Genomic DNA, 24,828 nt, shown 5'->3' on the forward strand with positions numbered 1-24,828 from the left:
AATGGTGCTGAAAAAAAAAATATCCAGTTAAATCTTTAAAAATAAGATTTAATATTTAGTCCTATCCAAACAAACCAATGCAATGCAAGCTTTTTGACATTAAACACCGCCCATTTAAATGAACCGTTTCAAATTGATAGCCCTTCTACGCTCTGATTCATTTCTACATCTCATCGCGAATTTGATCTAGCGCGTGCGCATGTGAATAAGGACGGAGACGGCTGCTTGCGTCACTGTACCACTGGAAAGCAAGCAGTCGTGCATGGATGCCGTTCCATCAAATACCTCGATGACTGACACAAACAATAAATCATTTCCCAGGTGTTTTTTTAAGTTTCAGTCCCATGATTGTCATGCTAAAGCAAAATCTCCAGATAGGTAGTGCTAAAGTGAGGTCACATAGGGGTCAGTGGCCTTGTGAGGGGATAATCTCCCTAGACTCAAAACTTTGGGATCAATTTAAGAAAAAGAAAAAGAAAGAGGGGGTAGGTGTCCAAACTCTGCTATGGCAACAATGCTGAGCTAAACGTGTTTGCCAATCACAGCAAAGCCAAAGGATTATGATCCTTGCAGGTGTTTTCCATTATGCTAGTGTGCCATGATACCTTCACATGTCCTCATCTCTCCTTTTATTATCTGCTTTAATAAAATCTTATGACAGCATGATCACAATCAAAGGTCACACATTGTCACGGATGTCAAGGTCTAGTTTCTGACATTTGAAATCTGAAGTTGAAGCTACATCGCTGCCCTTGATATAGTATAATAAAGAGTTTGCTATGACATGCTTTGCTATGACACGTGTGTGAGAGATTGTCTGCAGACAGATGGTCTGTCCAGGATGCTAGTCAAAGGGTGTGAGCTGCAGGCTGCCGACTCTCGCTGCCTTTATATTTTTCCCACATAGGCTACATGCACATTGGTGCTGTACATGCCTTGATTAAATGTCAATGCACAAATGTAAGCTACATGCTTTTGAAACAATATATCCAATCAAAGCAAGAATTTAGTACTGTAGCTTATCTCATATACTTTCTGAATGGTCATTTCCTACACCACATAAATGTATTTTTCTTTATAAAGTGATGTGATATTTAATATAAAACCAACTTAAAATGACATGCATTGCCTTTTAAAAAATACAGGTACTACTGTAAATTATTTTTTAATGGTCACTATAATTCCACTATATTGCCAAACATTTTGGGACGTCTGCCTTTAACATTTACCTTTACATGGACATGAACTTTAATGACATCCCATTTTAAATCCATAGGGTTTGATATGGAGTTGGCCTGCAGCTACAGCTTCAACTCTTCTGGGAAGGCTTTCCACAAGGTTTAGGAGTGTGTTTATTGGATTTTTGTTTTCCTAGAAGTTAGATCAGGCAGTGATGTTGGACGAGAAGGCCTGGCTCGCAGTCTCCGCTCTAATTTTTTGGAAATTGTACAAAATGTCTTGGTATGCAGAAGTATTAAGAGTTCCTCTAAGGGGCCAAGCCCAACCCCTGAAAAACAACCCCACACCATAATCCCCCATCCACCAAACTTTACACTTGGCACAATGCAGTCAGGCAAGTACCATTCTCCTGGCAACTGCTAAATCAGATTCCCAGACAGAGAACCGGGATTCGTCCCTCCAGAACATGTCTCCACTGCTCTAGAGTCCTTTACATCACTGCATTCGATGCTTTGCATTGCACTTGGTGATGTTAATCTTGAATGCAGCTGCTCGGCCATGGAAACCCATTCCTTGAAGCTCTCTATGCACTGTTCTTGAGCTAATCTGAAGGCCACACAAAGTTTGGAGGTCTGTATATTGACTCTGGAGAAAGTAAGTGACTTCTGCTCACTGTGCGCCTCAGCATGCGCTGAACTCGCTCTGTGATTTTTCGTGGCTGAGTTGTTGTTGGTCCACTTTGTTATAATACCACTAACAGTTGACCGTGGGATATTTAGTAGTGAGGAAATTTCACGAATGGACACAGGCGACAACCAATCACGGTACCACGCTTGAATTCACTGAGCTCCTGAGAGCGACCCATGTCTTTCACAAATGTTTGTAGAAGCAGTCTGCCTACACTCTAAAAAACGTTGGGTTGTTTTAACCCAATTTTGGGTCAAACATTGACAAACTCAAATGTTGGATTAAAAATGCAATAAATTTTTTTTAACCCAACGGTTGGGTTTGTCCATATTTGACCCAACCTTGGGTTAAAACCACCCAGCATTCTTTAGAGTGTGGTGCTTGATTTTATACAACTGTGGCCATGGAAGTGATTGGAACACTTGAATTCATTTATTTGTTGGGCTGTCCTAATACTTTTGGCAATATAGTACGTACGTATAAATAATATAGCAAACTATATCATATTTAATATTTGTACTCCATATGTAAATAATAATCTAATGTATACTTTTATTTTTAATGTAACTATTAAAAAGGCATGTATTTCCTTTTAAAATACACATTTTGATTGTAAATACTTCTTGAATGGTTAGAATACTCTGATTACAGCTCAGCTTGTATATTTCATTTTAAATTGTTTCGTGTTAGTATATCAACCAACTTAAAATGACCTGCATTGTCTTTTAAAATATAAATGTCTACTGTAATATCTTACATATGTTGTTGAATGGTCAAAATACACTGATTTATAGCTTGTATTTATATTTAAACCATATTAGTATTTCAACCAATGTAAAATGACATGCACTGCCTTTTTCAAATGCAAATTTAACTGGTAAGGTAACTTAAGTTATCATCATGTTTATAGTTGTATACATATTTTTTCCCAATAAACTTTTTAAAGCATACATCTAGCAATTAAAAACTAATGCAAAATTTGCTCCAACAGTATTTTTAATTAAGATCCCCATAATGCTAATGCCCATCAAGACATCAAAACGCAGAGGATCTTATTACGATATGAATATTTGTTTGGATAGTTTCTGAAATCTGAGAGGTCTGAAATCCCCTTTCACTTTTATGTTCTTATGATGTTAAAATTGGCTTTTATGTAATTATTTTCCTTTTCTTCATTATACCCATGTGAGGCACTTTGAATACCTGCATTAAGACAACGTTGAAGTCAACAAGAATTCTAATAGTTCCCATTTGAGTGCTTCATGTGTGCATGTCTGTATACCGTGTTGCCAGGTTTCCTCGCTGGTCTCTGGAGCCTCTGCTCACCCAGGAGGAGATTAAAGAGCGAGGCAATGGAACAGGTTGTTTTTTATCCATGCCAAAATAATACCTGTAAATCAGCTCAGCTCCAGAGTGCTGAGTCCAGCTGTATTTGGTGCTCTAAAGGGTTGTGTAAGGCTGACATTTCCATGTGATGAGATCTCTTGTGCAGCGTTTCCTTGCATTTAATTCAATTATAAGCAGCGAAAGCAAAAAGCGCTCATTGATACTTGTTAATTATTCATGTTGTCATTAGTTGTGCATTATATTCCCAGTGTCATGTGGCTGCATGGATTTGCTTTAGTCATTTTGATTAATTGATTTTTTGTAAAGTGGTTGAGCTCTACTTTTACTGACATGTGAAGCAGGTGGACTATGGGAAGAGTCATGTGGTGCCACAGTAAGCCTCTTTCAGTCTCACATGCACTGTTTGTGTCACAGGGCAGCTGGGGGATACTGAAAGATTTCATTCACATGCTGACACACACAAACCACCAATTCACCATAACGTCCCGAATTGCCATGGGATTGTGTTCACTCTCAGAAGAAAAGGCTCTGAACCTTATAGGGTTCTGTCTGGGGCTTCAATGAACCTTTTAGGGGTTCCCATCATAGAATAATTTTATGGATTAAATCATTAATTTTGATTTAATTAATTTTGATAAAATGTGATGAATTAAACAGTTCGCAAACATAATTTATCACTGTTGAATATTATGTAAAGGAGTTCCTATTATACAGTTTTTCAAAGTCTTAATTTTGTTTTTGGGCTCTACTATAGGCTTTCATGCTTGAAAGTTAAAAAAACACATTTTTTTCACTAATTTGACATTGTTGCAGCTCCTCTCTTCCCAGTCTGTCAGTAACGCTTAGTTTAGTTTCTCTCTCTATGAAGCCCCTCCTTCCGAAAAACGCAATGTGCTCTGATTGGCTGGCTTCACCAGTGTGTTGAGATTGTTCAACCGCTTCAAGCGTGTTTGGGAAATGTCACGGCCCTTACCATAACCGAGAGTTTCAACCAGGTTTCAACACACTTGCTGTATCCCAATTCGCATACTTATAGGCTATATGCCCTAAAAGTATGTAGGCCTACTGTTTTTGTGAGCAGAAATGTTGGCAAGCTTTGGAACAAACTAATTTGCTAAAATTGCGCCTTTAACGGACACCTCTGTCGCTAGTTACGTGCTTCCTGTCACAAACTGCCCTGTCAATCATCTTGTCACAGTTAAACTCCTCCACATTCAATTCAAATTAATTTCCTACCGTTTCGTAGAGAAATGTAGCTCACATTCATTTGCCAGTCGTGGGTCTTTCATGCGGAGAACTCTCCTCATGTGTTTTCAATTTGCATAATGAATTAAGATCCATTTAAAATTAATTGCCAAATGTATCTTTACAAAAGTACATGGTGAATACATTTGAATAAATATCTTTTCATCAGGTTAGATACTGATTCTTAATCACTTAATCACCCCTTTATCTAAAGCTCTCTACATAACTGTCGGACTTGCACATCCGCCATGTTTGTTTTTTAACTCTTTTTGTTCGTGTTTGTAGTTCTAATCGAATCCTCGTCCAATGCGCAAAGGGTTATGGGCAGTATTAGCCGTTATTGTGCACGGATCTGCACTTCAGATTCTAGACATCCGGCTATATTTAGAATACTAATTTCAACATACTATGATTTGGGACACACTAATTCTCATTTCGAATGCTATTTAGGACTCTATATGTTTAGGATGGATAGTATGCAAATTAGGATGCAGCAACTATTCAACTCAACCAGGCCACACCCCTTTTTTGTGCATGGGGGAATTATTTAAATGAGGAATATTGTGAAGTGTTTGTTAGAGAATAAAATAACTCTCTTTGGAGTGACTTTGTGCTTTGTAACTTTGCAGACCTTTTTCAAAGCCTTTTTTTCAACGACCTTTTTCATGCTCAAGCAGCAACATTACACATTAAAGAAAGCTGAAAATGTAAAAAGCATAATAGGACCCTTTTAAGAAATTTCTCCCTATATAGAACCTTTCTGGTTCTTTAAAATTGAGTTAAGAACCCTTGAGTTCTATTTCGAACCACACTAAACCTTTTTTCAAAGAGTGTACACATGACCAACACATGCTACCCTTGATTTAAACAATGCAGGAGAACTAAGCCACAGAAATTTTCCAACAATGCTGTGATCGCAGCAGGAAATAGGCCTCATTCTTGGAAACACTCTAAATAAGGGATTCCCAGGGGTACAGATGTGTGATTAAACCTATAAAACAGAAAAATAACAGATTAAAACTAGTTGTAAATGAAAATGTAAATGTGTGTGCTACTTTGGACTGTTAAAATACTGACCCACAGTATTTTATTGAGTGACTTGATATTTATGATAATGCTGAATGAATTCCACTATAACATTACTTGAAAAGGTTACATGGTACGTGTGGGAAACACGTGATGCTCTGAATGCTCAGTTTTCTGCCCGTGGTAACATCAATATCACAGCAAAACTCCCGGTGTTAAATTAACATAGCCATTGTTTATATAACCCACACTAAACTGCTGGAGAACATGCAACACTTTGAAACAATATATTTGTTTAATATCTGAGTAGGATATTTGCCTACTTGTCAGACTTTGAACTGCATGCCATTCTCCTTTCATTTTGGCAGAAAACATGGTTACCATGGTAATTTTGTTCAAGGGAAACTTCAGCTGACACAAATACTCTTCTAGCAGGCTTAGAGAAACCCAGAAAATCTACAACCCGGATTTGATCAGTGACTCAAAGAAGTATTTGGACAAATTAAAACTCCTAAAAATGATTAATACCACATACACTACCGTTCAAAAGTTTTGGGTCTGTAAGATTTTTTTCAAATGTTTTTCTCTTACATGGCAGCATTTCTTTGATCAAAAATACAGTAAAAATACAATAAAAACAGTAATATTGTGAAATATTATTATAATTTAAAATAATTATTTTCTATTTGAATATATTGTAAAATGTTGCTAACAACATGCTAATTCATGTAACCAAAATGCTAAATCAGGCTAGCAACATGCTAATTCAATACTCAAAGCCACTAAATCATGCTAGCAATGTGGTAAAACATGCTCGCAACATATTAACTCAAGCCAACAATGTGCTAAAACCTTCAAAGGTCAAGCAGTTCAAAGATATTTTAAACTTTCAAGACCTTGCTTTAAGTCAACATCAAAGTTTGTCATCAAACTTTACTCATCTAGTTTATACTATATGCCAAGAGACAAAAAAGAAGCATATTTTACAAGCATTGCCTTCCTCAGCTTGTCTAGAGCGTTTGGTGTTTTATTGTTCCTCCTGATCAAAACACATGATGATGGGAGATTACATCATCAGATCTGGCTGTACCCCAGCGAGTGCTGTGTGTGAAGTGGGAGTTGTACTGGTTCTGAGATCTGTGTGGGTGTAGGTTTAAAGCGGTGAGTGAGATCACTGCATACCTACAGTAGTTAATATCCTCACATTAAAGATCCACCGCTGCCTGCTTAGTTACAGATTCATGGCATGTCTCTATCGAGTGTGACTCAGGGATCTGTGTCACACAAACACACACAGTTCTTATATGATAGATGTCTGAGAAACACAATGTTGCTCTGATAGGCCTGTATCCTTCACTTGAGTCGGTTGTCATGGTAATTCTTCCTCCTGTTGCCTGGAGAAACATGAACCTTCGCGCCATCCTTTGACAAATAATCCAGCAAACGAGAATTGTAAATGGGGTTTCAGAGGTTTATAAGCTATAATTCACGAGAAGGGACAAATTCTATGTTGTTCTATGCTATCTCCACATCTCGTCCCTGGTAGTTTTAAACGCACTATACAAAACAAATGCGTTAAAGATATGTCTTTATCTCTGAGCTGATTAAAACAATGGAAATCCTGCTAGACGCAATTCTATGAACAAACTTTAGGGATATTCAGTTACAAAACATTTGAAATGACGCTTTATATAACATAAACGTGTGATGCAAACCAGAAAATATTTAAGACAATGTCTAAAAGTTATCGTTTCTAATAACGCTTGTCCTTCAGTGAAATTATGATCCCTGTTTGAGTCCTGCACTAATACTTAGCGCCTCCTGCAGGACAAAAATGAATAAATCTTGACGTAAAAATTAAGAAATATTTGTAACACTTTACACAATAAGGTCTAATATGTTAATATTACTAAATGAATTACCTAATAATGAGTAGGCCTAATATATTTATATATTTACACAGCATTTATTAACCATTGTTAATGTTAGTTGATAAAAATTTTCTTTTCATGTTAGTTCACAGAGCATGCAACTATTGATCTTAAAAATGTTTTAGTAAATGTTGAGATTAATGAATGCTGTAAAAGTATTGTTCATTGTTAGTTCATGTTAACCATTTTTTTGAGTAATTTATTACTTAAAATATTTGTAACTTTTCACTTAAAGTATTCTGATAATACAATTTATAATAATAATTTGTATTGAAAAAAAGAGAAACTTTTGCCAGTGGTCTCAAAAAGACCAGCATAAAATATTATAATAAAAAGGCAATGAAATTTTCAGGTGTGGCTGCAGAGAGATGGCGAGGACTCAAACGCAGGGTGAAGTTTTTCTTTATTTAATGTCAAAAACAAAACAGAACAAAAACCACCACATAGAGCAAAACCTCAGTACAGAGCAGGCAAACAGAAAGAGATCACCTGGGCTGGAACTGGCAGAACCGACCGACCGACCAACAAAAACAAAAACCTAAACAAACGCACAATGAACCAGCACAGGACAGAAACCACAGGCTGCGTCCAGAATAGCATACTCTCTTAAGTAGGTCATTATTTTGAATAAATAATTACTTCATGATTGCTAAAAATGTATGTTCTATATAATTTAAATGCATCTGAATGACATTCACCATGTTGCATTATCATGTGACCTACCAGCATCAGTTGCTTCACCTCCATTCACAAATCCTCTCCCGTGGCCTCATGGGATAGTAAAGTGTCCATCATAAGCACACTTCAGGATCTCACCAGAAGTAGTAGTTCATCTGGGTACTTTTTGCCTACTGTTTTATGAGTACTGTGAATTTGGGACATACTTTTGTCACATATTGTTTTTCACCAACTATATAGAAGGGAAGTATGTGATTTCAGTATGCGGAGAAATGCTTTTGTCAAATCAAACAGCCACAAGTAATACATTATTAAATAATATTTATTTTTTTCTCATCTATGTACAGTACATCCCAATCAGTCACTATATCCCACCCATTAATCATATGAAAGGAAATTGCAATGCCAACGCATCCGATCATAAATGGATATTTCATGACTTTGACATTTATGAATGTTCATACAAAAGTCTCATTCGTGGGATATTCTCCTGAGCACCCAGTTCAGTAACGCAAACACACACAAACTCAAGTGCTGCTATGAAAATGAGCAAAGGATAATGCTGATGATTTAAGCCACATCGTGTAGACATGTCACTTTAAGACCTGCATAAAATAGAATAAATAAAATAAAATAAAATAAAAAAGCAATGCAGGGGAAAGAAAAGCACAAGCCAAATATGTTTAGGTTGAGAAAGATTAAGGACAGTCAGGTTTAGGAGCACGTTTCCTGATTACAATATTGATATTAAATGCAAATATTGCATGCACTTTAGCAGAAGTCTTTCCTGTGGGTGCAAAGCAGAGAAACTTCTATATCAGTGCTGGAAGATACATTTGTGAGTGAACGCACATTTAGAGGCATAAATAATCATTTGCTTAATCAGCGCAAATGGTGCTGTCACACAAACACCGGAGAAAACAAGTGAAATCCTTTTGTAATTCAATTCTCGGATCAAATGTGCATGACTGTATAACTGTCAGTCCTATCATGACAACACCTTTCAAAACACTTTCAAATTCTTACGACCATGTTCTATGCACTCCTATTCATAAATGCATGTAATTAAATCTTCCTTTCCAAAAGAAATGGCCTCATCTTTGATTAAATATTGACTCAAATCATGTTCAGCGATGTAACAGCTAAACCTATTTATTATTTATTATTGTTTTGACTCTGCATCCGCAACACTTCACAACAACTTTCCTGTAGAGTTAGTTCAATATTCTGCTACATCTGGAAGAATGAACAGTATATGCCCGAACATCCTGAAGAACGCTAATATTAACTGAAACACAACTCTCACTAACGTGAAAATCAAAATGTCAAGCTTTTATCTCTTTGGAGTGAGTTTGTTCATGGAAAACAAAAAGAAGAACTGAAAAAAGGAAGCTTCACTAAAACACAACCGGCCACTGCAATATGACACATCTGCAAGTATGTTTTTGGTTAGAATCGACCATATTAGTTTGGTACTGCTAATGTGATGCTAGTTTGCTACAGAATATTTGTGCATGTAAAGTATTTTATAAATCATCCAGCTTCTCGCTCCTTTCCCGTCCTTTTTTTTTTTCAGCACTCCAGCCCAATGCTGGCCAGCAGAAGCTCCAGGGCACTGAGTTTCTGGTTGGCTTCCTCGATTTCGCTGTACGTCTGAACGTTACTGGCGATGTGGAACCGGATCTCGTCCACCAGAGGGATGGAATCAGTTTCCTGTCTGGCCGCCACGTTCCCAGCATCCTCTCTGATCATATCGGCAAACTCTGGCCTTTCCACCAGCTGAAACAAACATGACTTCCTTTCTGAGCAAAATCTTCCAAAAAATGCACACGCAAGTTTTTAATAATATGGCTGCTAGAGCAGAAAACAGTTCTAAAAAGCTGAATTTAATCCTGTTAAATGTGTTATGAACTTTAACATATTTCCCAGTGAAACTGATTAGTCAGCGGGAAACCAGGCAGGATTTAATTTTATCCATCAGTGGAAGTTGTTACACTTCAAAAAAAAAAAAAAAATTATATTTATGTAAAATATTTGAATAAATTGTATAAAATAACGTATTTTTTATTAACAAATAATGTAAATTTATATAAAATATATATTTTTTAATTTTATAAAAATGTTATAATAACATTAAAAGATATTACTTTTTATTATGTATTAATATAAATGTATAATTAAATATATATACATATATACAGTATATATATATATATATATATATATATATATATATAATATAACTACAAATGTATATTTATAAAAATTAAATATAATTTGTATATTAAATACATTTTTTATATTTCAAAATACTTTTATATAGTTATATTAAATGTATACTTCAAATGTAATTTACATTTGTATTTATATAAAATGTTATTTTATAAAAATAATCTATTATAATAAAATAGATTTTTATATTTATATTTAAAAATACAAAACACTTTTTTATATTATATAAATATACATGTATATTTTTATATAAAATAAAATATTATTCATATATTAAATAACTAATTTTATACTTATTTTTTATAATAATATTATAAACATTTATTTTTATATATTTATATTATATAAATGTAAATGTATAAACATACATTATTATTTTATACTAAATTTATTTTATATTTACAAATATTTATAATAATATTACAAAATATTTTCATATAAATGTATAATTATCTAAAATAAATTAACATTTTTATATTAAATGTAATATAAAATATATTTATATATTTTTTTAATAATAATATTAAAATGGATGAGTGGGCCACAATAACACCAGAGACATATTCATTATGAATGTAAATAATGTGCATTTTGATAAGCATAAACGCAGCATAACCGTGAAGAACACACAGCTGCTGTACGTGACGTACCCGCTCTATGATCTTGGCCATGTATTCTGTGCACTGGTCCTCCAGACGCGAGAGTCGGAACAGTTCTGCCGTCTTCCACATGTGCAGCACGTTCTCCTCATTGAGCAGCGCGGCCAGAGTTCTGCCACACAGACGCTTCAGACCCGGTAACAGGTACATGTCGGCCACACACAGAACCTCATACACGTTCTCATGAGAGAGCTGGAAAACAGTGACAGAGGCTTCACTAGCACATCTGACACTGAAGCATTTATGAAGCTGTTTAACATGATTTCAGCTAAACATGTACAATTTATGATGCCATTGTTGTCAGGGGCATTATTAGCATCTAAATGATATGACTTGCCTTAAAAGGACTTTAAAGAGAGGGTGGAAAAGTACTGGTATATTACGACGGTTTAAGGGGAAAGTGTAACATCTTCCTGGGTTAACAATTTGTATCAAGGAACTTAGGCTTTGATTGAAGGAAAATCACCTTAAATTTAACTCGGACAAACCGGAGGTACCGCAAGTCCTTCCTTCCAACAGCAATTAGACTCTTTAATTACAGTAACAACACTATGTAGCACTTATTATATTTATTATAACCATATCTTTTATACAATGTGTTTTTTCCGTACTTTTTGTTTTGTTTTGTGGAGCTGCTGTAATAGGTGAATTTCCACGGTGTGGGATTAATAAAGTCTATCTATCTATCTATCTATCTATCTATCTATCTATCTATCTATCTATCTATCTATCTATCTATCTATCTATCTATCTATCTATCTATCTATCTATCTATCTATCTATTACTGATTGGTTCTAAATCTGTTGTGTCCAAACTACCTGGCCCTCTGATAGACTTGGCTGGTGAGTTTGGTGACCTGACTATGCCCTCTACAACAGTTCGAAATCTTGCTGTAATTCTTGATTCCACACTTTCATTTAAAGGTACAATATGCAGGATTTTTCGCCACCAGGGGTCGCTAACCTCTTACAATAACAAAGGCGTATATTGATGATGTATATTCCACATTAAGCTGAATTATGGATCTTGTCGTCAAGCTGGTGAATCTTTTATGGATGGAACATGACTGTGGTATGAAGCAGGGCGCGATTGCTAGACGTATACCAGCGCCACACAACGTGAGTCCCGTGGATATAAAAGAATAAGGACATTTCATTCTACCGAACTACACGCAAGTGCTGGATTAATACTCACACAGGACAGTTTATTAGACGAATCAAACTGGAGGTAATGCAGCGCTGTTTCACTTGCTCTAACAGTTACACTATCACACTAAACGGCATTTGAGTGTGGAATGTTGTTAGTTAGGTTGTGTGTTGGCTGTATGAGACTAGGTACGTTAAGCTAGATCAGCATTAGAATAACATTCAGATCATATTCTAACATTTCATCATGTTGAACTTAATAACATTGATTAACATTGATAACATTTGTTTTATGTACATTTGCTCACCTGCCTAAAAGTACATGCAACACTCGCGTCTCTGTCAGGTCGAAGTTAGTCGCAGACGTGGAGCTCTCGGCATCTCGAAAGATGTTCTTTTTAATCCTCTTTTTGTCTCAAAGTCTGCTTGCCATGATCCAAAATGTTTGAACAAAACAACAACAGCGTGAGCGTCCTGCTAGGCATAACGGGCCAGTTGTCAACGTCTGTCACCATGGTTACTATGGCAGTACGAGGTCAAACCTGGCGGAAACCGAGGGTAACGCGGATATGACGTCATTGACTGGCGACTCCTCACCCCTGCTCACACGCCCCGTTTCCTTGGTTAAAATCGCAATTTTCTCACGATTTACAAATTGTTTGAAACATTTGGGATATTGTAAGTAATCAACTTAACAAAATATATAACATTGGCCTAGTGGTTTTTGGATATCTTACTGCAAAAATCCTACATATTGTACCTTTAATGCTCACATTGGTAAGGTGGTAATATCTCTTGTATTGGATCTTCTAGTCAGTGTGATACATGCCTTTGTCACATCTTACTTTGATTACTGTAACTCACATATTTATGGCCTTTCAGCCAAAAACATCAAACGATTACAACATGATCAAAACTCTGCAGCCCGTTTGATTTGTCCACAAGAAAGAATGAGCACATTACTCCAATTCTTCTGGCTTCCTTACACACAAACTTCAAGGTACTAACCCTCACGCACAAAGCTCTTCATATCCTTGGTCCTTCATCTGATTTATTTCAACCTTATGCCCCTGTTCGTTCCTTAAGATCTTCTATTGCAGGTTTGTTAATGACTCCTAAATTTAGTTGGGTCCCTATGGGTGCCAGGTCTTTTAGTGTTACATCTCCCAGGTTGTGTAATGCTCTACCTCAAGACATACGTCAAGAATCCACCCTTCTTTCTTTCAGAAACCTCGTAAAAACACATTTTTCTCTGAATATTACTCTTCAGCTCTTGGTCTGTGTATTGTACTTTGTTATGGAAGTTTGTTATTTGTCTGTATTTTTTGAGAGCATGTTTAGATGCACAACATAATGCTGATAACTACCAAAAATCAGTGTATTGAAATAACCCGATTTACACGCAAATCAATAAACTGGCAATGCAAGTAAACCCCGTTAACAGATTATTGCCCGTGGGTGACGTCAACACATTAGCATCCATGTATTTCACTCTGTTTATTGTATAAGTTGTACTTTTGTAAATAAATATATTTTTTTATTTATATATATTTAGCTTTAATTCATTTTTATTTCAGTTTTAGTAATTGTAGTACAACTTACACCATCAGTTAGTTGCCAAGTTTTTTTTTAGATTAGGTTTTTCATATATATATATTTCTATATTTTCTATTAAATTTCTATATAATATTTCTATTTGAATTTATTTGTTTTAGTTAATGATAACAACAACACTAGTAAATATCAGTTTGTTCTATGCTAGAACTACTCTAAACTTGTATTTGGAAGCGTTCGGTAAATAGAAAATGTTCAGCTTCTGTTGAGCATGTCTTGATTGTAGTGTTGTTGATTGTACAGTTTCATTTATGTATGTAGTGTTTATTGCACATGTGTTTGTGTGTACCTGAGTGTTGTCACTGTAGATGTAGTAAAGGATTCTTGTAAACAAATCGTGAGACACATCATGAAGGGTGATGACGGGAATACTGGGATGAGCCTGTAGAGTTTCACCCTCGCAGAAATGATCCACCATCAGCGCTTTAAAATAATCACTGCGACCACAGAAAAACGCCTGCGTACACACACACACACACACACACACACACACACACACACACGTTTAATCTGCAAAATGCCCTTTTTAATCAGCCAAAAATAGAATATTAAAGCACAACTGTCATTCTAATAATCGATTCTAAGTGATTAAAAATATACCCAAAGACAAACATTACACTGATGTCTTCATTTGCATTTGGGTTGCAACTAATGCCGTCCCAAATACAACAACCAGGGATTATGATTATCAGTATTACCAAACACTGACCTTATGACACAGGAAGTCATTGCCCTCCACCCGGAAACAGATATCAGGAAAACTCGGAAAACTGTCAGTTAGATCGAAAGGAAGCTGACCGTATCCAACCTAAAAATCAAACAGCAGCAGTTTTAATCAGTGATGAATATCACAACACAAAACAAAAATCTATATGTGAAAATTTTACTTTTTTATTATACAGGACTCTATAATACTGCAGCTCAACATTCTTGCACACTTATAAACAAGCCCGTTCAAATGTATGTGTTCGGTAAGAAAGAAAAGAAAGAAGTCTATTCTGCTCACCAAGGCTGCATTTATTTGATCAAAAATACCACACACACAAACAAAAACGATGATATTGTGAAATATTTATATATTATAATATATAAATGGTTTTCTTTTTGAAAATATTTAAAAAAGTTATTTACTCCTGAGATGAGGAAATGATACTTTGACTATAACTATTTTAACCACCAGTCGCTAAGCAACCACACATCACATAATTATAATACCAGCACGAATCTTCACCCGAGTGATAAGAGGCTATAGGTGTTTAAAGGGAGAGCTGAAATCCTAATAAAGGTGAGCGTGTGTGTGTGTGTGTGTGTGTGTCCTCTCACCCTGAGCTCAGCAGGAAGTGCACTGTCAGCCAGCAGAGCCATTCCATCCTGCAGCTGAAAGTCATGAGGATCCAGCGTCAACACCTTCACACACGTCCCGGGCTTATTAGACACTGTCAGAGACAGAGAGATAGGGTTTTTCAGATGGTCCACTGCAATGAAACAACTGATTACCAAATCATAACTAAACAGTTTTTTAAAAAAAAAGGTCTGAAATTACTTTTTTTTGTAGAAAAAGATGCCAAAATGCAATTCTTCTGCTATTATTGCACTGTTTTAACTGTTAAATAAGGTTCAATAGATTAACATTATTTAATGTATAAGGGTGAACAGAAAAAAGCTTCTTTTAAAAACATTTAAAATCTTAACATCTCCAAACCTTTGAACATTAGAGTAGCTTCAATGCAGTCAACAACTTTTTGTAGGTAGCTTGCAGTGCAGCTAATTTTTTTTTTTTAAATGACAGCTTGACTGTACAATAGGTACTTTAATTTACGAGTTTCAAATTAGCTTAACAGTTTCACTGTTGTGTGGTTCCTCACCAAACTCATAAACCTGTTTGCACTTCACTTCCAGCTCCTCGATCAGCTCGCTGATCTTGCACTGTTTCGCCAAACGCTTGCAATCCTCCACGTAATTCACATCTATGTCCAAACGACCTGAAAAAAACAGCACAGGGTGAGGAAAAATAGTTTCTGGTAGAAGATTGCTAACTTAACTCTCAGTCTTATTCTGACGCTCACCAGTGTAGAAATACTGCATGATTGCACCAAAAGCAGCAGGATTGACCTGGAAAAAAAAAAGGAAATTGAAATGGACACATTAGGATCATGAAAGTTTGAAGCATGCTGGTGATGTAAAAGGTTATAAGAGAGCTTCTTCTTAATATAACACAACCCTAGGGAGAAGATAATTAAAGCAGCACAAGATGTGAACAGTAGCATTAACACTTTCTGAAAAAACTATGAACATACACTTTCATGTTAATACTAAATGATAAGAAGGTGGTACAGCTTATTAGTCAGGAAAATAACACTTCCAAATTTACATATACTTTTATAAAACATATACTTTTCATAAAGGTATGAAAGAGTGTAATGGTATGCATAATTAGAACACCTTTGAGATGATTTCCCATACTAAAGGCCAGTGTTATTTTAGTATCATTGAGATACTATTATAGATTTTATTCATATTTTGAATCAGTTTTTATTAAAAAAATTTCCATTTTCATTTTAATTTTAGATGAAGTTTTAGAAATGTTTTTGTGTATTTGTGTCCATTTTTAAATGTCTATAGAGTTTTTATTCATTGTTATTTTTTTGTTGTTATTTGAGTACAGCCTTGGCAACTAGCTGAAATAAGTTTTTCCTATATTTAATTTGATTTCATATAATGTTAATTTCAAGTAACACTTTTGTTTTTATGGTTGTAGTTTGAGTTTTAGTGTAGTAATCTATAATAACCCTGCTCCAGGCAGGATGAAAGTATCAGGATGAATACATATTGGAATTTTGTGCAGTCAAACAGCGCCTACCAGTGGATGTTTGAGTGTGATCGCACTCTTGCCCTTCCACTTGGTCTCCAGCATGTGAGCAAAGTATTCTGATCGGGCACTCAAGATACACCGGTGGGCCTTGAACATCTCACCGTGCACCATAAACGTCACGTCACTGTAGTTACCCTGCTCCAAAAGCCTACGATGGGGAAAAGCACCAGTCAGTCTGTGAAAGTGACTGTGGTTTGGGCTTTTGTTTGTTTGTGTTTATAGTCCTCACGTCTGCAGGAACTGGTCGTAGTAGTCTCTCTGCATGGCTTTGGCTGTGATGCGCTTGTACTCTTTGAGCAGGCGGCGGATGGGGTCGCTCAGCGCTCCGTACAGACAGCGCTCGCCGTCAAATGTGTTCGCCTCACACTTTGCTCCTGCCACAACAAAGATCATTAATACATATGGTGCAACTATAAATAAAAATCATTAAGGACACAAAATGTATTTTTTCCTGGTGTGACCTTTTAAATATTCTCCTATTATGCTAAATTGAATTTTATAAGGTGTTTGAACACAGATATGTGTCCACAGTGTATGTAAACTACCAGTTTCCCCATAAATCATGAACAGTCTCTCCAAACGAGTGGTTCCAGATTTCCCGCTACTCTTACATAAGAGCCCTATTAGCATAGATAGCACCCTAATGAGCCGCAGCAGTCGCCAGTTCTGTTTCCTTGCTGTAGCATCTGGAGATATACAATGTCTGCGCCATAAAAAACATTACATATGTTCTGTTATTGGGTGTACCATAAGAGTCTCCATAGACTCCCAGCATCACTGAGGACACCGTGATTGAATTTCATTTATGTCGGAAATGTGCCGAAGAAAGTTGTTAAAGTGTTATATATCTCCACAAATCATTTAACGCTGGACTGCTTCAAAAATCAATGCCCGACTCCTGTTTGAAACATGTAAAGCTGAACACCACTACACTTTTTTTTTTTTTTGGATGGGTTTATCTGGAAGCTTGTTTCAGCCATGGAATAAATAACTAAAAAGGTAATTGCAACTTTTTATCTCACAATTGTGACTTTTTTCGTCACAATTGCGAGTTTATATTTCACAATTCTGACTTTTTTCTCTGACATGTGAGATATAATCTCAAAGTAGCAATTGCGAATAATAAAGTCAGAATTGTGAGATACATAAACTTTATGGTCTGGTTTCACAGACATGGTTTAGATTAAGCCAGAATTAGACCTTAGTTCAATTAGGACATTTAAGTATCTTTTATAAATGACTTAGAAAAACACTTTACTGGTGTGCATCTTGAGACAAAACAATGTCAAAAACAACAAAACAAAAGCAAGTTGCTTTCAGTTAAAACAGCTCAGACATGTATTTTAGTCTGGGACTAGACTTAAGCTTTGTCTGTGAAACCGGGGGTATATATCCTGTATATTTTACATCCTGCAATTTTAACTTTTTCTCAGATATAAACTCACAATTGCCTATTGTGAGCCTAGTAATGTCCGAATTGCAAGACAAATAAACTTCTGAGAATAAAGTCAGCAGATTAAAAGTCACAATTACCTTTTTGTATTCCGTGTAGGGAACAAGCTTCCATAGTTTCAGGCTTTATTGTGTGTCCTAATCATTAAAACCTGACTATACAGAACGGATTACAACTCCCTGGTTAGTTATGAATACTCGTTATAGCATTTACCGTTGGCAAGCAGGTACTGCACCAGCTCTTCGTGTCCACAGAGACACGCATAATACCTGAAGACAAAGACAGAAAGATATCAGTGGCTTCATCAGAACAGACATGGCAGACAGTAAATGGAAATAAGCAAGCAGTCTTACAGAGGTGTGCTGTCCCACTTATCTCTGATGTTCAGCTCTACATCTCTTTGTTCAACCAGGTATCTGGAGAAGATGAAAATCAGTGACCAGATACATTATAACCAACCAACATAATTGAGAAAATCACACACAGAGAATCACACAAGCTTTAAAGCGATAGTTCACCCTAAAATTAAATTTTTCATATTTTTCTTTAAAATATTTTATTTTGTGTTCAACAGAATAAAGAAACTAGAAACAGGTTTGGAACAACATGAGGGTGAGTAAATTATGACAGAACTTTCATTTTTGGGTGAACTATCTCTTTAAGAAATCTGTACTAAGATAAGACTAAGTACAGTAATTCTTTACTGTATCTGGACCAATACAGTGACATATCTGTCATCCTCACATGCTTTTCCTTCTAATTCTGAGGCCACACAGGGTCTTTCACTGTTTCACAACATTACTGCAAATATTAATAAAACAACTGAATGACGCTGAAAAACAACACTGGCATATTATGATGTTACAAGCAAAGCGTAGATTTCAATCAGCTAGTCAAGCGTAATTCTATATTGAAATGAAACAGCAGCTTAGCTAGTAGCTACTGAATGCACATATAGTAGATAATATGCCATGCAGTTGCTTATATGCATATAAGGTATCCAAACACTATATATGCCTTGGATTTGCACATTGTGTTGCATGTGATTATACAGTCTCTAAAGACAACACTGGTCATGCACATACAGTATCTAAAATTACATAGGCTATGCACAATGTTTGAGATGCACATTTGCTTAAATATGAATATATTGTGAATCTAGACATTTTATAGGATGTGCATATTTACTTCTATATGCAGATAGGCCTACTGTATCTAAAGACAATACAGGTCAGGCAGATGTGTTTAGATATGCAATCTCTAAAAACTATAGACTAATCACATTTGCTTAGATATGCATAATATAGTATCAAAAATCTATAGGTCTTGAAGAGCAGTTTAAATGGGTACATCCAGAAACACAGATTTTTATAGATATGAATATACAGAAACTAAAACTTTTTTAGATAAGCGTTAGATAAGCATATGTAGTGTCTAGATACGAAACGTATTTGTTTTGATATGCATATGTGGTATACATAGAGTGTGAGTAGCCCAAGCATATTTGCTTACAAATGCATACAGCATGACTATAGAGACCATGAACTTTTGTTTAGATATGCATAATTAATATCTAAAGACTATACAAGTCATGTATATTTGTTTAGGTATGACTAAACTGTATTTACAGACTATATAGCCAATGTACACTTGGTGACAAATTAATCAAAGTCTAGAGTTTATGTAGACTGTGCATATTGACTTGTATTGTATGTAACGTTACAGTGTCTATATGTAGTGTATTGCTCTGTATATATGTATATGCTTTGTATATATGCATATAAAATATATTGAGAATAAATAGGCCTTGGATATGTGTTCACATGGAAAAACTTCAAAACAACAACAACAACCCATAAGCTGTCTGACCTCACTCTGGCAATGTCGCCCTTTCTGCAGCTTGAAAACAGATCAACGGCGTCCATCTGCGCGGCGGTAAAGCTTCTCTGAAATGCATTGAAACGGCCTGTCTAACAGACAGGATCGGCTACAGGCACACGGGCAGAGACGGTTGTGGAAAAGCTAACACGGAGCCTGTTTCCAGGTGCGATTCGAGATGTCTGCTGTCTATTCTCGTACTGAAAGTGCTCAGCAAACGTAAACAGGAAGCAAATTTTTGTGTGCGAACAGCTGAGTTTTGCGTGCGTCCCACCAGCGCCCTCTTATGGATTGTTTTGGAATATACTGACTGACTGTTGTGAACTATTGTAAAATATACTTATCCCACACAAAATTATATTCCATTTTAATTGTTATAGTTCATGTTGATGCTACCCTAAATGAGGAAATAAAATTGCGTTTGATTTTGAGAATTTGATTTATTATTTTTAAGTATTTTAACGTGGTATATCAACTTTGTTTGTAAATATAAGAATATACAAGCTTAAAAATAGATAAAATTAATTATAAAAGTTAATTCAAAAACAAATATTTTTTTCTTTAGATATGTATTTTACTATGTGCTGAGAACTAATTTTGTCATTAAACTCAAAATGAGGCTTGAATGGTGCAGACAAAAAAAAGTGAAATCAAATGACTGTGTACATAGCCTTCAATAAAAAAAAACAGAAAAGGCCATATAAAATATATTTTGAAACAAATTTCCTGTAATTATGTGCACAGCAAAATAAACAATCAAAACTTTTTTTTTAATCAAAACTGTTGCATTGAATTAAAGTGGTCATGATGACATGGATTATTGTTTTAATGTTCCTTGAGGTTCACTTATAGGCTAATGTCAAATAACTGAATGCCAGTGGGCGGGGCTATGGTGCGATGATGTAAAACTATTCGTCGTTCGTCTTGCTCTGGAGGCAAGCATATGCAAATATATTTGCCAGTGTGAAGTCACAGATCCCGCAATATCAAAAATATAATGATTAAAAAATGCTTTCTTTATAATGAAGAGGATGTCTTAAAGGACAATTCCGACCAAAATGAACAAAGGGGTAAATAACACATGAACAGCGAGTAGACCGTTCTCAGGGATGCACCAGTCACACCGTGTTAGTGTGGGGCTATTTTGAGCCTTGTTAGTGGTATTAACTAGCGATTTTTATTTTTATTTATCCTATGCCCTATATATAGCCTACACTAGCGTTATAAGTTAATATGTTGTAAAACTAAAACTGGGTACATTCGATTATCATGAAAACGCATCCCAGAGAACGGTCGACTCGGTGTCGGTGGGCCCATGTGTTATTTAGGCTTAGGTTCATTTTTGGCCGGAATTGTCCTTTATAAGATATGAATCTTGCATGGTACAAATACCTCTTATTGTAGGGGAGAGTGGCGGCGGTTGCAACACTTTTTACATTTCCTTCAGTTTCTCAGCGACTGTTTGTATTAGAAAGACTATATATATATATATTAAACCCATATATGTCACCTACCTGCCCATACCGTTGCAACATGTGTAGCCTACATATGATAATATGAAAGTAATTTGTACTTAAATGGACCCTGAAAAATGTTGCAACTGTCCCCATATATGGGGATATTTGCAACAGTACTGAGGGGCAGTTTATTTAGATGTAATAAAACTCGTACTTCGGCATAATTTTTCAAATCTTTTTTTATTTTACAGGTGCTGGTCATATAATTAGAATATCAGCAAAAAGTTAATTTCAGTAATTCCATTCAAAAAGTGAAATTTGGATATTATATTCAATCATTACATACAGACTGATATATATCAAGTTAATTTTGATGATTATAACTGACAATTAATGAAAACCCCAAAATCAGTATCTCAGAAAATTTTAATATTGTGAAAAGGTTCAATATTGAACACACCTGGTGCCACACTCTAATCAGCTAATTAACTCAAAACACCTGCAAAGGCTATTAAATGGTCTCTCAGTCTAGTTCTGTAGGCTACACAATCATGGGGAAGACTGCTGACTTGGCAGCTGTCCGAAAGACGACCATTGACATCTTGCACAAGGAGGGCAAGACACAAAAGGTCATTGCTAAAAAAGGCTGGCTGATCACAGAGCTCTGTGTCCAAGCACATTAATAGAGAAGCTACGGGAAGGAAAATATGTGGTAGAAAAAAAGTGTACAAGCAATATGGATAACCGCACCCTGGAGAGGATTGTGAAACAAAACCCATTAAAAAATGTGGGGGAGATTTACAAAGAGTGGGCTGCAGCTGGAGTCAGTGCTTCAAGAACCACCACGCACAGACGTATGCAAGACATGGGTTTCAGCTGTTAGGGGTGTACAGTTAAAGACCCAGAACCAGATATGAAGAATGAAGACCCAGAGTCAGAATTATAAAAAATTAAAGAAAATATTTACTGAAGATAGTTTGCAGTTTCATCAGCAGAAGTCAGCTTCAATACTCGCACAGGAGTTCGTAGGCCGCCCCGCTTACAGTTACAAAGATCACAGCAGTTATACGATTTCCATGGTCTCAGCTACGTCATTGCTTACAGGATGAATGATTCTCATTGGCTATGAAATAGATAAACACAGTAATTTTCCACACATATACAGATAGACTGAAGCATATCTCCATCGATTATGCAGCTGAAGTTAGGCACGTCATGACCTTCCAGGTCGCAGATTTGGGTTGCTGGGCGCCAGCATGTCCAGAACAACAACTCAGTCAATCTCCAATAATGCCAGTGGTTCCTTAACCTGTAACCAAGAAGACTAACACACACACCGACACACAGCTTTTCCAAGGTTGGATTTGGCCAGGCTCTCACTATAAACAGGAGAGTCCTCTCAAAACATCAAGATAATGCGTTCTTTCTCTCAAGGATAGCTAAACTTTAGTCTAACTGGAAAGAAAGGCTTTAACAAAGAAATGGCCCCTTAAACGATTGGCTTCAATGACCCCTATATGTTTAAACACATTGAAGACCTTTCTCAAACACAAAACAAGTCCCTATTTCATTTCTGGAAGCTGTGTTAAATAAGCAAGCACTGCATTCAGATATCAAATACAGACATTAAAGAATACATGAAAAGAACATTTCAGTAATCACACTGGTAACTTATATAAATAAAGTAAAATCTCCAGAGAAGTCATTCAATTCATTTGATATTTAGAAGGAAAAATATTGATTAATACCTTAATTATAATCAATCATTACATATACATTGAAGCAGCAGTGGATTCCAATCCACCCCCTTCACAGCTGTCGCATTCCTTGTGTCAAGCCACTCTTGAACAAGACACAGCGTCAGAAGCGTCTCGCCTGGCTAAAGACAAAAAGGACTGGACTGCTGCTGAGTGGTCCAAAGTTATGTTCTCTGATGAAAGTAAATTTTGCATTTCCTTTGGAAATCAAGGTCCCAGATTCTGGAGGTAGAGAGGAGAGGCACAGAATCCACGTTTGCTTGAAGTCCAGTGTAAAGTTTCCACAGTCAGTGATGGTTTGGGGTGCCATGTCATCTGCTGGTGTTGGTCCACTGTGTTTTCTGAGGTCCAAGGTCAATGCAGCCGTTTACCAGGAAGTTTTAGAGCACTTCATGCTTCCTGCTGCTGACAAACTTTATGGAGATGCAGATTTCATTTTCCAACCGGACTTGGCACCTGCTCACAGTGCCAAAGCTACCAGTACCTGGTTTAAGGACCATGGTATCCCTGTTCTTAATTGGCCAGCAAACTCGCCTGACCTTAACCCTATAGAAAATCTATGGGGTATTGCGAAGAGGAAGATGTGATACGCCAGACCCAACAATGCAGAAGAGCTGAAGGCCACTATCAGAGCAACCTGGGCTCTCATAACACCTGAGCAGTGCCACAGACTGATCGACTCCATGCCACGCCATATTGCTGCAGGCAAAAGGCAAAAGGAGCCCCAATTAATTATTGAGTGCTGTACATGCTCATTCTTTTCATGTTCATCCTTTTCAGTCAGCCAACATTTCTAAAAACCTTTTTTTTGTATTGGTCTTAAGTATTCTAATTTTTGGAGATAATGAATTTGGGATTTTCATTAGTTGTCAGTTTTAATCACAATTAAATGAAATAAACAGTTTGAAATATATCAGTCTGTGTGTAATGAATGAATATAATATCCAATTAGACTGTGACAATGGGGTGAGGTCTAACAGTCTCAGGTGAGAACTCAGCTTGCACTGGAGGAACTGCAGAAGAAGCAGATGTCCCAGCTTGCTCTGGAAGAACTGGTGGCGGCGGCCGGTCTGTCACCAAAGATGGTGCAATGTCACCGTCTTTGAATTTATCCCTCTAAGCCTATACTCTGCTTTAATACCTTCCTCATGCTTAGGCCCACCTCTTTAGTGCTGAAACCATAGAAAAGATCAGCTGCTCTTTTTAGGTATTCTTCCTGTTGGACTGAGAAGACCCTTCTCGGGGTCCAGTTACCTGTCCTCATCTCCTCTCCTTGACTTAGCCTTTCTCTCTTTTTAATAAAGTGGTAGAGGTTTGTGTGGCAAATTAGATACTGTTTTGCCACAGACCTCACTGTCCTGCCGTCATTGCTCACAACAGCAGCAGCTAAGGACAGAATAGGTAGAGGGACACCCCTATCTGTTTTCCTTTTCCTGTCTTGTGGCACACTGAAAAAACAGAACAAAAAAAGTAGGATACACTGCAGCCTAGTTTGACTTTAAAAAAAGCAATTTTCTGAAATACAACGAGGAGACACCTGGCTATTGAAATATGTTCTTTATCAAACCACTGAATTGCCTTTTATATCAATTTGATCTAATTATAATTCTAATATTATTGTCATGAGGGACAGTTGCAACACCATGTGGGGACAGTTGCAAAAATGT

At 36.3% G+C, this 24,828-nt stretch overlaps 1 protein-coding gene and 1 long non-coding RNA gene across 3 annotated transcripts; both read right to left on the minus strand.

The window, feature by feature from the left end:
* Window positions 1–7,801: 7,801 nt before the first annotated feature.
* Window positions 7,802–8,026, minus strand: LOC143732851 (uncharacterized). Its single transcript, XR_013201189.1, has 2 exons — window positions 7,960–8,026; window positions 7,802–7,909 (listed from the first exon to the last, which is right to left on the minus strand). It is a non-coding gene; the product is annotated as an uncharacterized LOC143732851 (long non-coding RNA).
* Window positions 8,027–8,397: 371 nt separating this feature from the next.
* On the minus strand, window positions 8,398–20,240 carry abtb1 (ankyrin repeat and BTB (POZ) domain containing 1). Of its 2 annotated transcripts, none has more exons than XM_077224283.1 (12): window positions 19,939–20,240; window positions 18,423–18,485; window positions 18,283–18,338; window positions 16,846–16,990; window positions 16,605–16,764; window positions 15,811–15,856; window positions 15,610–15,726; window positions 15,068–15,180; window positions 14,454–14,552; window positions 14,034–14,201; window positions 10,976–11,176; window positions 8,398–9,872 (listed from the first exon to the last, which is right to left on the minus strand). In XM_077224283.1, exons 1-12 carry the CDS (start codon window positions 19,992–19,994, stop codon window positions 9,666–9,668), a joined length of 1,431 nt encoding a protein of 476 aa, XP_077080398.1. In that variant the 5' UTR covers window positions 19,995–20,240; the 3' UTR covers window positions 8,398–9,665. The 2 variants fall into 2 exon arrangements, with proteins under 2 accessions (XP_077080398.1, XP_077080397.1); XM_077224282.1 differs by having other exon boundaries at window positions 19,944–20,172.
* Between the last annotated feature and the right edge of the window lie 4,588 nt (window positions 20,241–24,828).

Source organism: Siphateles boraxobius, unplaced genomic scaffold, assembly GCF_051911475.1.
Source record: "Siphateles boraxobius isolate OS27281-9 unplaced genomic scaffold, OSU_SipBor_1 9, whole genome shotgun sequence".
In the NCBI taxonomy this organism is placed as follows: domain Eukaryota; kingdom Metazoa; phylum Chordata; class Actinopteri; order Cypriniformes; family Leuciscidae; genus Siphateles; species Siphateles boraxobius.